Source organism: Triturus cristatus, chromosome 6, assembly GCF_964204655.1.
Source record: "Triturus cristatus chromosome 6, aTriCri1.1, whole genome shotgun sequence".
Classification (NCBI taxonomy): domain Eukaryota; kingdom Metazoa; phylum Chordata; class Amphibia; order Caudata; family Salamandridae; genus Triturus; species Triturus cristatus.
In genome coordinates this window covers 1,743,241,036-1,743,254,674 of record NC_140589.1, presented here as the reverse complement: position 1 = coordinate 1,743,254,674, position 13,639 = coordinate 1,743,241,036, and the positions used below count along the sequence as shown (strand labels likewise).

Sequence of the window (13,639 nt, the reverse complement as noted above, 5' to 3'; positions counted from 1 at the left end):
CGAATCCATCACCTCTTTAGAGCGGCATCTATGTACTCTCCATTGTTACCACTAGCGGGTCTCCCTAAAGGAAGTGGGCACTACACAACTGGAGAATTGCAAGCGTAGACAGAACACGCGCTCACTGAGATAGACGCCCTGTTCACTGAAGGGCAGATGACTTCGTTCGAGGGCTTGATGGCAGAGAGGGGGCTCCCCGCCAGACAGTTCCTATTAAGAGGCAGAATGAAACTCCTCCGGCACGCCGCTAGCACTTCAGTCAGCGTCTAACCCAGACTATTTCCTTATTGTTTAATTTTCTTCTATGAAGTGTTTTCTACTCTGTTCAGACTCACTGTTCTGTTTATGTATTTTTGGTTTGGAATATATGTTTGAGAAAATGATTCTGAGTTACTTACAACATTGAATCACTGTGTAAACCACGGACATTTTTGCGTATTGCTTCAATCTTTTTGTACCTTTTATTTTTATATCACATAAATTTGATCAATGAAGAAATCACACCTGTTTGCATTAGTATCATTTACTGATCCTTTGGGAAGAAATTTAATATTGAAATAGAGATTATTTAACTATAGGTTACCGGCTGGAACCTTGATATATCATTGCAGGAATTATCAGACTGAGATAGACGCCTTGTTCACTGAAGGCCAGTTGACCTCGTTCGAGGCTCCCCGCTAGACAGTTCCTATTACACAGGCAACTGATAGCCGACTGTAGGAAGATGTGGGATCTAACGAATGGAGAACCCAAAACACACCCGGTACTGCACACAATCTTAAACATGGGAGTAGGGAAACTCTATATCACTTGGATATACAAATCGATCACGGAACTCACATGTATGCCGCTAACGCGGCTTCGACTCAAGTGGGAGGAGGAATTCGGTCAAGCACTGCATGACAAAGAATGGCTCACAGCACTGGAACACCCAAAAAAAGTGTCACGTAATCAGCGATTCAAAAATATCCAATTTAACGTACTACACCGCGCATATCTCATGCCGGAGCGGCTCAAGCGCTTCTTCCCTGCGACGCAGTTTGACTGCCACACACCAGACGCCACATTCATCCATATGTTATGGACCTGCCCGACACTGCAAGCCTTTTGGGTGAGAGTACACGCCACACTACTGACAGTCACGGGCCTGACAGAACTTACCACATGGGAGGCTAGTGACACAAGCAGAAAAAGGTGGAGACCCGATTTGCAATACTAGCCATACTCCTAGCAAAGCAAAGCATCACACTGCACTGGCGGTCATCTGAAGGTCCCCCAATAGCAGCGTGGTGGGGGCGGTCAAGAAATGGGGCGCTGCCGAAGAAGATGCCATCAGACAGTAGGAAGCGCGCAGCACGCGACGATGTCCCATATCCATGGGGTGGTCGATGCTCCTCCATAGCTTCACACAAGCACAGGACACCCTCACAGAAACCCCAATTGCCACCCAGATGGCGCCAGGCCCAGATATGCCCAGAACCCCACAAGAATCTCCTGAGCTGGGCTATCCCCCCACTGCCCCGAGCGGAACACTGCACTCGTCCTGATGAGAGATCACCTCTCGGTGTTATTAGACCAGCGAAGATCAATGCCCATATCCCTTGCCCCATTTCCCTGAGTTATGTCTCCCCAGTTCCGTTGCATAAATAGATTTTTCCTTTCCAACATCACTTACGTAAGGGTACATCAGTCACACCCAAGAACTAGACACTCCAATACGACACCCACTATCCCCAAACAGGCACACATCTCCGCACACCACATGCAGTAATTCTTCTGTGGACTCAAATTTTCTGCCATGATAATATGTACAAATGAATGTTAAGCAACGATTAAAGCTATTGATTGATGTATACCCTGTATGGAAGATACAAAATCCAATAAAAAAGTTTATAAAAAAAATCAGACTAAGTGTGTTCAAGTGAATCCCTTGTAGGCACTTTTTACCTGTTAATACTCAATTCTCCCAAGCCTCCAAGAGTTGATTGGGTTGCCTACTCTCTCTTTCTGTAAATCACTAAAAGTGGAATTTTCAGAATTGTGATGTAAAATCAAACTTTGCCATTAAAGAGGACTTTAAATTACAGTTCTTTTGAGATAAAACGTGACATTCCTGCCTGTTCCCAATCACAATTTAGCACTTATTGAATGTAATAGGGTAATCCAATTTTATCCTATGGGAGAGGGGGGCCTCACAGTAGCGAAAAATGAGTTTGGAGTTTGTCTCTACTAGGATATGTTAAACCTAAAAGTACCTGTCCAACTTTTTAAATACAATGCCCCCTTACTTATGGGCTGTTTAGTGCCTACCTGAGAGGTGACGTACATGTATTAAAAAAGGGAGGTTAAGGCCTGCCAAGAGGTTTGTCTTGCCTGGTCGCATTGACAGTTTAAAACTGCACATAGGTTGCAATGGCAGGCCTGAGACATGTTAAAGGGCTACTTATGTGGGTGGCACAATAAGTGCTGGAGGGTCACTTGCAATGTTCCCTCTAATTATTTTCCTCTGTGTGCGGCAGTGTAGGGTCTCTGTGTGCTGCAGCCATGGCTATGTGCACCAGGAACCAGACCGTGTATGTGTGCAGCGCCAAATATCACTCTAAACATTTGCTAAAAACCCTAGCAGCCCAGCTGTTAAGAAGAGAAATGTTATTCCTCTGTCTGATGTAACATTTCCTATACATTGATGTACACACTATGATTCAGTGTCTCGGTGTAATGTGTATGCGATGTAAAGAGCTTAACACCTTACACTGGTATGAGTGGCGCCCTATGTAAAGAGCTTAACACCTTACACTGATATGAGTGGCGCTATTAAATAAAAATAAATATGAAAGAGAGAGAGGTTATGGAGACTTGAGGGGCACTGTTATAGGTTGGTAATGAGAGTATCCGTGGCGGATGTGGTCATTGGGGCACCAACAAACATTGTCACACCAGGCGCCACCAGCACTAAAGCTGGCCCTGTTCAAATAGCACTAATAATTACAGTGAAATTATGAAAACATCCCACATTGCAATTTGAAACCTTGGCAGCTACGTTGCTGCATTTCTTTTCTTAATAGGGCTGGGCTGCGGGGTGATTGTGTGCATTTGTTAAGGTTTTCGTGTTAATTGCAGATCATGATGGGTGCTGCGATTAACATGAAAAATTTCACAAAGGCACAGGGACATTTTTAGGATTTTGAGTGCCCTGGGCCAAACTTATTTCTGGGGCCCCTGATTAGAACCGCTTTGTATTTATGATCCAGTTTCAGCTTTTTCATGTCCTTTTTGGCCAGGTCACCGACACTGCAGAGGCACACTGGTCCACATTCTAAATGTGCTTCCATCTAATATTCAGGGATCATGGTATGTGTTTTCAAAATTGTAACACAGCCTGAAGGAAAAGTAGAGGAGACTAGTGAGAAATAGGATTTAGTGGCGGAGAAAGGGGGAGAGAGGAACAAAGTAGAAAAAAAGACAGGGCACAAAGATGAGAAATGGGGAAGGGGGTAATGGGGAAATTGGTAAGAGAGGGACGGAAAGAGAAAGGCAGCCAGAGGCTTTGGAGAACTGGGAGTGAGAATGGAGAATGGAAAACCGGTAAGAGGAAAAACAAAGAGCAGGCAGTGAGAGGGAAATGGAGACATGAATGGGATGAAGAGAAGGGGAAAGTGGGTAAACATGGAGCTGGACTGGTATGAGGAAGAAGAAAAAGAAGAGAAGGAGACGGCGAGAGCAGCTGGGGAGTGGAAGAAAAAAGGACAAAAGATATGTCAGAGAAGACAGCAAATGTGCTATGGCAATGCTTCAGAAGTAGCGTCTCTGCATATCAACGTTGGGGGGTTCTATAAGGAGCCTTTTTCGCCATCTTGTCATCTCTAAATGCTTGCTCTATGTAACCGTGCTCACCTGAATGAACTAAGAAGGGTGGAAGGCTGGTTAGGCCTTGCCAAGATATGTAATCGTGAGCAGATGGCAGCTGCAAGTGTGTAAATGATTGATCCATCTGTCGGGAGTATTCTCTTCACTAACACTTGCTTCCCATCTCTGTATGAAACTCCGGAGCAGCAACATTGTTGTGGTGTCACCAGGGCTTTAAGTTGAAGCTTTTTCAATATTATATACAAGCCATGGTTGCTGCTTATTTATCTTATGCAACTAACAACCATTGACAAAGCCAATAGTCCTTACTTGTAGGTATGATGTTACTTGTTGTATCATATAAATACAGATTTTTAGCTTATGTGTCTTAAGCCACGCCCTTAATTACACTGGCCATGCCCCTTTGCGAGACCTCCCAGGTTTTTCATCCCACTTAAAGCCCTGGGTTTGATGTTACTTGTGGTTTCATATATCTGGATGCAATGACAGAAACAGGAAATTACAAGAAGGCTGGCACTCTATGTCAAGCACAGAAAAGTGTAAATCACCCCAAAGCTGCACTCTATTCTTCAAATTCTTCAATGAGGTACAGAACACATGCATTACAATGCAAGTAAGGCCTGTGTTTTGGGGCAGAGACTAACACACTTCACAGTGGGCTCCAAGGATCCCCTCTTAGTCCACCACCGTGATCACACACATTATGTATATGAAAGATTATAGTGACATATGGCGAGCCCAGCACCCATCCAACAAACAGTTCACATGTTATTCATTAGGTCATGACTCTGGCCAGTGTTGCAGAGGCTAACAGACTAGGTACAACATAGAGAGTATTAGGACATACTGCACATCTAAGATCTTCCAAATATTTATTGGCCAAAAAGGCCACCTCGGTCACTTCATTTCAACCCAGTCTGGTGATTATTTTTTAATATAGATACTTCCTGTGTCTGTCCTTCAGGTTACAAGTATTTAAACCAGGAAACACGAAGATAGGCACTGCGAGTAATCTATGATCACACCAAATGAAACATCAATCATCAATAGACATAACCAGGGCCACAATGTAGTTTTCCAATGTGTTTTCCTCAAAACAGATGCAGTGTCCTGCGGGTACCACCTAGATAACCCCTGGTCATTTCTGCACCCAACACTGAACCTGCAGCTGATAAAAAATCCCTCTTTTCAACCTCGTCCATTAAGAAGAGAAATTCAGTAACTACAAACACGACGAGTGCTTTACACGCCGTGTTTGTGGAGTTGCTGCATTTCTTTTCTTAATAGAGCTCTGGGCTATGGGGGGATTGTGGGCCTTTGTTAAAGATTTCAGGTTAATCGCAGCGCCCGTCTGGAGCTGCAATTAACCTGAAATCTTTAACAAAGTCACACAATCACCCCGCAGCCCAGCTCTGTTAAGTAGAGAAATTCAGCAAGTCTACAAACACGAGTTGTGCTTTTCATGCCGTGTTTGTGGACTTGCTGAATTTCTTTTGTTACCTAAGCGTGGCTGTGGGCAGATTGTGTGCTTTTCTTAAAGTATTCATGTTAACATGAATATTTAAACAAAAGCACACAGTATGCACCGCTCTACATGTAAGAAACATCCGTTTTTCGCACCGCTCGCTTTTTAAAAGCAGCGACGTGAACGTTCTCGTTTGATGTGCTGTGTGTGTGCACGCTCCACACACAGCACTGCACACTACAGGTAACAGAGGTGCGCGGGCGCACATGCACGCATCTTAGTGGGAACAGTGGTCACTGGTAGCTTTTAATTTACATGCCTTGGGTACATGTTGTACCATTTTACAAGGGGCTTATAAATAAATTAAATGTGACAATCAGGTGTAGGCCACTTTACCATGTTTTAAGGAGTCAGCACAAGCACTTTAGCACTGGTCAGCAGTGGTAAAGTGCATAGAGTCCTAAAGCAAAAAAAAATGAATTTCAGCAACAGGTTGGGAGAAGGCAAAACGTTTGCAGAAGGTCACATCAAAGGCTGTCAGGTCTAACAGCAGGATACTGGGTACTGATTAAGTGTTTTCTACAGCCTGGCTCTTGGTCATGTTGGTGTGGCCAACTAATGTGACTGAGTGTGAGGCATGTTGGACTGCACCTGTGTTTGTGTGTGAGTGAATGGTTCTGTGGTTTATGTTTTATTTGTGTCTTGAAATGCAGACTAGGCATGATGGGGAAAACCTTTGTCGAAGGGAGCCAGTAGGTTCCATGCCCTCTCCTCATTATTCAGCACCAATGACTACATGTTTTGCATGCTTACCTGTTGTATTAAGTCATTGTGAGTGTGAAGACATGTGGTGGTAGGGCCGCCTGTTAGAAGAGGTCACAAGACTTGTGTTGGATCAATGTGCAATGGTAGTCACAACCTAGCTTTTGTCTCGTTTCTTTGTTTAGCATGAGATGTGGGAAGCTTCATGTCTTGACCCATCGCGGAATTTCCGTCATTGCTATTTATTGTATTTGTGTTTCTCTGTGGGTACTGAAGAGTTTAACAGGTTGTTGGGAGAATGTGTGAGCGAGACATGTTGACGATTGATTGTGAATAAGTGTCACAGTATACTATATGCAAAGGAATGTCTGTTCTTAGTTTTGTTGTTTGTAAGAAAGGAAGGTGTGTAGTATACTGTGCAACACTATTCCCAGTAAGTCTCCGCTGATGTCTGGAATTCTGAGAGTGAATGATGTACTAGGATGTTGCTGTGTGGTGTGGTGTGGAGTGGAAGATAGGCAATAGGAGCAGTTGGAGGCAGGATGGAGCCCTGAGAAGAGTGACCTGCTCTTTCTGTAACCTAAGGGTGTAATATGAAAAAAAAGAACTTACATCCTACCACAGTGTTTCCAGACTCTTGAATGAAGACCCTGTCCTTTGGCTTGAACAAAAAACCTAAAGGTTTGAAGTTTGAAATCAGCACACCATATTAAATGGATTTATTCTGCAAGTAAATGAAACAGTACTTAAGTGCAGTGTACTTCAGTGTGTATTTTACTTACTACTAATTTTCTGGAAAACATGTGAAGAAGTGATAGTTTTCATCTACAGTATGTCCATGGGCTTTGCTGTTCCGCCCAAAACAATTGACATGTATATCGGCTTTGCACAAGAATCTAAAATGTGGCACACTGACTTGAAGTGGCTGACTTTTGCTCTGTTTTATATTTTGTTCTTTTATAGCTCAGGATGTCCATGCTCATCAGAGGGTTCCTGTATGGAAATATTTCCCTGGTTCTTGCTGAGAACAAAACTGGAAAAGCCAATGGCCGAAGGGTCTGGCACATGGCCAATGTTGAAGGCCTTGGGGTCTGGCAACGGATCGTCTTACCTCTCCTGGATGTGTCTGACAGGTAGAAGTTCTGCTTCTTTTTTTCAAATCTCACTACCCTTTCTGAACGTGGTGGAGAAATGTGTAGAGATTCAGATGGACATGTTTGTTGTGAATCATTGGTAAGGTTGCTGGATCATTAGATGTCAACAGAACACCATGAGACCAATTCATGAATCTTTTGAACTCAAAAGAGAGTTTTGCATATAAGCAAATCCACACATGGAGTAATCTCTCCATGTCTAGTGATATTATTTACATATTCACCAAGCACTTCTCTAGTGACTGAGGTATTGTTGTGCAATATAGTAAACAAGTGTTGAACTACGAGAGCGAGCACTCAGTTAAAATGTTTGTAGGGGGACCGGGCTCGACTATGGGTGTGGCAGCCAGAGATCTGTGCACATCCCTTTTTCATGGGGGGTTGTACTCGGATCTACTCCCCCTGTAGGAATCCCACAGGTGAAGGTACAATAAGGGCAAGGGACAAATGTGTTACCTTCTTGCATTGCAAGCCTTCCTACACCACTGTTTGTGCTTCTTAGGACTATTACTTGGTGTGAGAAATGTACTTACTGCATCTAATTACGTGGTGGAAATGAAATGATTTATATTCCCTAAACAGACCGCGGTGGCTGATGTTGATGGGGGGCTTCTGGCGTTTGTAGGTTCTTGTTCCTCCATGTATGTCGCTCATGGGAGGTAATGAATCCTAAAACAGTGTCTTCACTTCTCCTTCGTTAATATTCTTGAGCAGTAACTGAGGATAGGCAGCCCAGTAGTTATTCTTCTTGTGCTGATCTCTTTTGGGCATCGAAACTAGAGTTGGGTAAAGTTGCATATTTTTTCTCCTGACATTTCATGAAAAGCTATAAAATATAATGAAATTATGCATGAAATGTGTTTTGCCGGTATCTTGGGTCAATTTTTATCACTCAAACATTCACCTCACATAAAAAATGTCTTGTGAGATACCATCAAGAGAGTAAAAATGTCTCTAGGAAAGACAATTTCTATGTATGTCAGTCCTCTGCTGGTATTGTGTGAGATGTTTGAAGACGAGATGTGCACTCAGGTAAAAACAAAAATGCAAAATCATATAATGGGTAACTTCGGTCAATTTCACAAATTTGCTTCTAGCAAACATTTTACCCGAATAATTACAACTTCGCCCAGGCCTAACCTACAACCTGTATGTAGGAGGAATGTGGAGCATAAAAGACTTCTTTTAGATGTGCAGTTAAATGTTTTTTTGGGGGGGATAGGATTCCGTGTAACAAAGCAAAGCATGTTTGGAGTTGTAGACTCCACTTGCTTCATTTAAATCAACTTAATTAAAAACATATGATCGCAATCAATTGTAAAAGGAAAGCCCAGGGTTGGATAAAAAGACCAAGAGTTGCAAAAATGTTTTCTGTGAGCAAGGGTGACTGACATACTCCAGCTAAAATTCATACCTTATATATATATATGCTAGAGCTCATTCACAAAGACAAAAATGTCTGAATTATATTTGAGGAGCCTTAATGAAGTCTAAGGGCCTAATTACGATGGTTGTGGTCGTGTTGAACCGCCACAGTCTCGTCGGAAGCGGTTGGTCTGACCGCCAGATTACAATGTATATATCCTGTACTCTGACCATCTGCTGAAAGACTGCCGACTCTGACAACCTTTCTCCAACCGCCGAGATGGCTGTCAGAGAAAAATAGCATCCATAGGGCAGTACAGGGATCTACGACCGCCATCCGGATTATGGTGTGGGTTTCAGATGACTCGACCACGGCGGTCCGACCAACTGCCTCGAGTCATGGATTTGGGGTGCATACTCACCCAAATCTGCTTCTCTCCAGCAGTCTCTACCATGGATCCCTTCCTCCAGATCATCTCTGCACCTGAGCAGCTGCACTCCGATCACTAAGAGCCTGTGTGCGCCAGAATCCAGGTAAGTCCTTATGCGATATGTATCCTCTATTGACTGGACTGTGCTCATTCCGCCACAATCTAGCAATGGGGTACATGGTGCACAAGGCATATCCTCACATATGTCATGCATGTGTGCACAATTCACATGTTTTCTGTGATTTTGTACGCATTTGCAGCAACATATTCGGGGGTATGTGTTCTGCTTGTAGATGCGACTGCCGCGGTAGCAACTGTTGCATCGTAATGCGGCGCGGATAAACTTCCCGGCCTCACCGGTTGGGAAGGGCCCGCGAAGACGGGCCAGGCTTTAAGTTATTAAACGTAGCTTATGCAAAATTTGTGTAACTTACTCACCTATACTCTTTTTAGGTCGAGCCTAGAACAGCGCATGCGCTGTTGCTCGACATTTAGTATACGGGTTTCCAAAGTGCTGCCGGTTTACCTCGCTGGCCTAACGCTTGCGTTCACGCTAGCGTGCACGCGCGCAGCCGCCAATCACTGCTGCGCACGCACCGCTCCTGTGCTTAACACACAGCGCGTCCAAGTCCTCGCGTTCACTTTCCCTTTGATCGCGATCACTTTCGTTTTCACGGCCGCGCGACCGTTACTTTTACGGCCGCGCGGCCAATGCTTGTTACAAATGATGACTCCGCTGTCGTCAATGGCATTCACATAAAAAACCAGCCCTCCGAGGCTACTCTTGTTCAAAGTGCATGAGTTGGCGGTAATCGGCGGCCTGGATGCCACTCTTGTTCAAAGTGCATGAGTTGGCGGTAATCGGCAGCCTGGATTATCGAAGCAGAAGGAATGCTCCTCCGACGGGTTTGCAGCACTGGTGAACATTCAGGGGCACCAAGGCCCGCCACGGCATCGTTCACGCGCCCATAGACGATGCACACGAGTATACACAAATAATGCCGTTTGAACATACCTAAATAAATCTTAGTTATATTGTCTGATAGTCAGGTAAACATAAACATGCCTTGCGTTTCTTTCCGTTGGCGCTTCAGAGCCAGGCATTACACAGTAAAATCCATTGAATTATCATGTTTTTAGAAGTATCATGGCCTTTTTCCTGAATAGATGCTTTATCAGCCAGCATAGCGTCAACACTACCACCACCGCCCCCGTTTATTGTGTTGTAAAATTGTTTTCTGGAGGGATGGGGTAAGGAGGAACACTGTCACTTTAAAATAGAATCTATTGAGCAGAAAAACACTGCACACCTTCTGCCGAGTGTGTTTAAATTCAAAGCTTGAGATCTACTTACTGGTGACGCAACGCAGAAGACAGCATAGCTGGTTCGGTGCCTGTGTATTTGAGGTATTAACCACATCCTATTGGGTGTTACACAGTATTTCTAATCAATGTAAATTCCCTGTTCCCCGTTCATGTTTGTGCATTCATAGGTGTTCGGCTTTATGGACCAGCTCAAGCCCCATCCATATTACACGTCTAGGTGCGTGACGGCCAGGGTAGAAGTAATAAAGTAGCAGGTGCCCTTCTGGCCTTACCTTCTCATCAGGTTTGCGCCCGTAAGTACCATCACATACATTTTTATTTATGCAGATGCCAGGACAATGCAAAACGTAAAAGACGAGAAATTAGGCTTTTTTTGGTGGTGGGGTTGAATCAATTCTTTATAAAGCACACCAATGCATGTAAATAACTTGGATATTTTTTCAATCTAGTGTAGACTCCGCCCATGTTAATTATCAAAAGTCATAAACAGACAAGCATCAAATAACCTAATATCCTGACTACACAGTGAACCAAAAGCTTGCGAACACGTTTGGGAAGCATTATGCTATCAACACGGTGCATGAGTCCAGTTATTACAAACTACCCTATACCCACTGGCATAGGCCTCCACCAGGAGCATAAAGGAAACAAGCATTTGCAATGCAATAGGTCTCGCATTTACGTGAGTTTAAGCTATTGGCATTGTAAATGGCAATTCCTATTTTTGTTTTATAAAACATAAATAAAAGGCATTGTCATTTACAATGCCAATAGCTTAAACTCGTATAAATGCGAGACCTATTGCATAGCAAATGCTTGTTTCTCTTGGCATTCATGCAGTGCTACAGCAAAGTAACTTCGATGTGCAAAAAGTTGTAACTATTTTGTGGTGAGTTGGTATACCTTACAAGCTTAAATAGTTGCAAAGTTGTGCATATACTGCAGTGAATTCTGGTTATGCTGTTATTCCAGCATGGGGTGATCTGGAAACCCCAGTAATAGAAAGTGATATGTATACATTAATGTGGTCGTCCTGCTTCAAACTTTAGAACTTGCTGGTCTTGGTTCAGGTGCTGTTCATGACTAAGAGAATAACACTTTTTTCTTGTTTGTGCCAAATTCACATCATCTTGATATTTTATACATTGGTGGACTGTTTCGCCCAACCCATTAAGCTTACGGCTGTCATGTTTCAATGTATAGATCTTGGTAAAGGGATCTGATTTCATATGGAACATAAGTAATCAACATGATCGAGGTATCCTGTGGACATAAACACAGAAGTGTAGTGTTGAAATATAATTTCTCGGGAAACTCAGATAGCGTTTTTTGTGTAATTAACTTAAACTTAAATGGATTCAAAACTTTGAGATTTGGACAGAGAGATAATAAAGAAAATACTACAGTAAAATGCCTCAACACATATATGATAAACTTTAAAATGTAGACAAAAACTGCCTAAACAAACCAATTTGAGCACAACCATAGGAAGCACAAAAGAGAACTAATGGTACTTGAATACAGTCTGTTTATATGCCTTTATGCCTTGGCTGAAATTAGAAAAAGTACTGTCAAATCCAATAGGTCTGATTTTAATGTGCACATATATGCAAACTGCATTTGTGCATATCTGTGTGTCGCCATACTAAAACCAGACACGTTCCCTTTGCCAATGATTGGTTTAAGTAGCTGAACTATGCGCCCTTACATGAGTGTATGTGTTGACAAGCACACGATTCCTGAAAAAATATATATGTGATAATTCATTTAATATGTGGTGATTCCATGTACTTTTTTCAGATGCAGAATAGTCTGTTGTGCATTTCGATGTAAGCAATCCATATGAAGTGGAATGGTACAATGGTAAAACGCGTCAAATCTGCTCTGGAAGCAATTTGTGGGAATGACACACTTGCAGCCTGTTTCCCCATACTGCTCTGCCGCACAACACACTGCAGTTTATTGTTTTTTTTTCCTGTTTTCGTCAAATATTCAGCATTTCGTGGAAGTGCCCATGTTTTGCAGACCAATACTAAACACTGAAGCGTTGATGTATTTTGTTTCGTAGCTTATTTTTGGCACCCTTTTCTCTGTTTCACTGAACGTAGAAGCGAAATTCAGGGAATCAAGACTGTGTATCTACTGAATTCCTCCCAAAAAACACCTACACTTAAACTTTGATTTCTGTTAATCTCTGCGCTTGCTACAGTTGTCCGGATATCCACAAAGGAGCAGGTCTTTTAACCCAAGGTGATTCTTGGAGAGAGCAGTGGGAATGATGCTGAGACAGATAAAGTTAGCGGCAGAAACTGAGTATGCCTCAAGGAGACATAGTTCAAGTTCTGCTGTAGCAAATCATTGAAGTATAAAAAAAGAAAAGTCTCGGCGGAATCAGAGAAAATGTGTGCATACAAAGGTCGATGTGCACTGGAACTTTAAAAAAAATCCACGCCCCCTATGGTTTCCGTTTGACTTTTGCTGACTTAGGAGTCTAGGAGTCTGCATGCCATACTAATGCTAAACAGTGCCACAGCGTGTGTGCCTCTACCACAGGTGTATGTGCTTAGCAATGGATTCATTTAATTGACTAAACTTTGCTGTAAAACCATGGTAAATGGCATACGGATTGCATCAGTTGCATAGACATTAAATGTCATATGCAGTGTGTATTTACATCATCCCCATACATGATAGAAATATATGTCTTCAGTGAGCACTATTATCCTTTGCCTTGGCTTCAGTTTATATTTACTCCAGTCTAATGGTTCTAGTATTCAAAGGCCACCCTGCAGGGGGACTCCAGAGATGAGGTTCTGTGTGGGCTACAGGATGCTCAGCACAGACACTCAGACTGACCACTACCCCAAACCTAGAGTTGATGAGCTTACTGACCAGTTAGAGGCAGCCAAGTTTCTCAATATTTTTTATTTAACTTCAGGGCACTGGCAGATTGTCTTAAGAGAGGTTATGAAGGAGACATCTGCATACTCTAACCCAGAGAGTGGCTGAAGAATCTCCCTGCCGCTTTCCAAGGTCACCCTGTCTGGGCAGGAAAGCTTCAGTGTCACCAACTTAGATGACATTGCAGTTTATAGCTCCAGCTGAAAAGACCACCTGGCATAGCTGAAAGAAGTGTTCTTGTCATCAGCAGGTAGGCGAGCAGGCAGGCCTTACTATCAAGGCCAGTAAGTGCGAGATAGGGGAGGATTCTGTGGCGTACTTTGGCCACCAAGTTGGTGTGAGACACCTACCGCTTCTCCCTCCTAAGA

General features: G+C 43.1%; 1 protein-coding gene across 1 annotated transcript in view; it reads left to right on the top strand.

Annotated features, from left to right (window-relative positions):
* The window catches only part of ALK (ALK receptor tyrosine kinase), a 2,691,376-nt gene that overhangs the window by 2,061,495 nt on the left and 616,242 nt on the right, over nt 1-13,639 (top strand). The window contains exon 9 of the mRNA XM_085613005.1: nt 7,058-7,227. Coding sequence (XP_085469131.1) covers nt 7,058-7,227 — 170 coding nt within the window. The remainder of the gene's footprint in view (nt 1-7,057; nt 7,228-13,639) is intronic.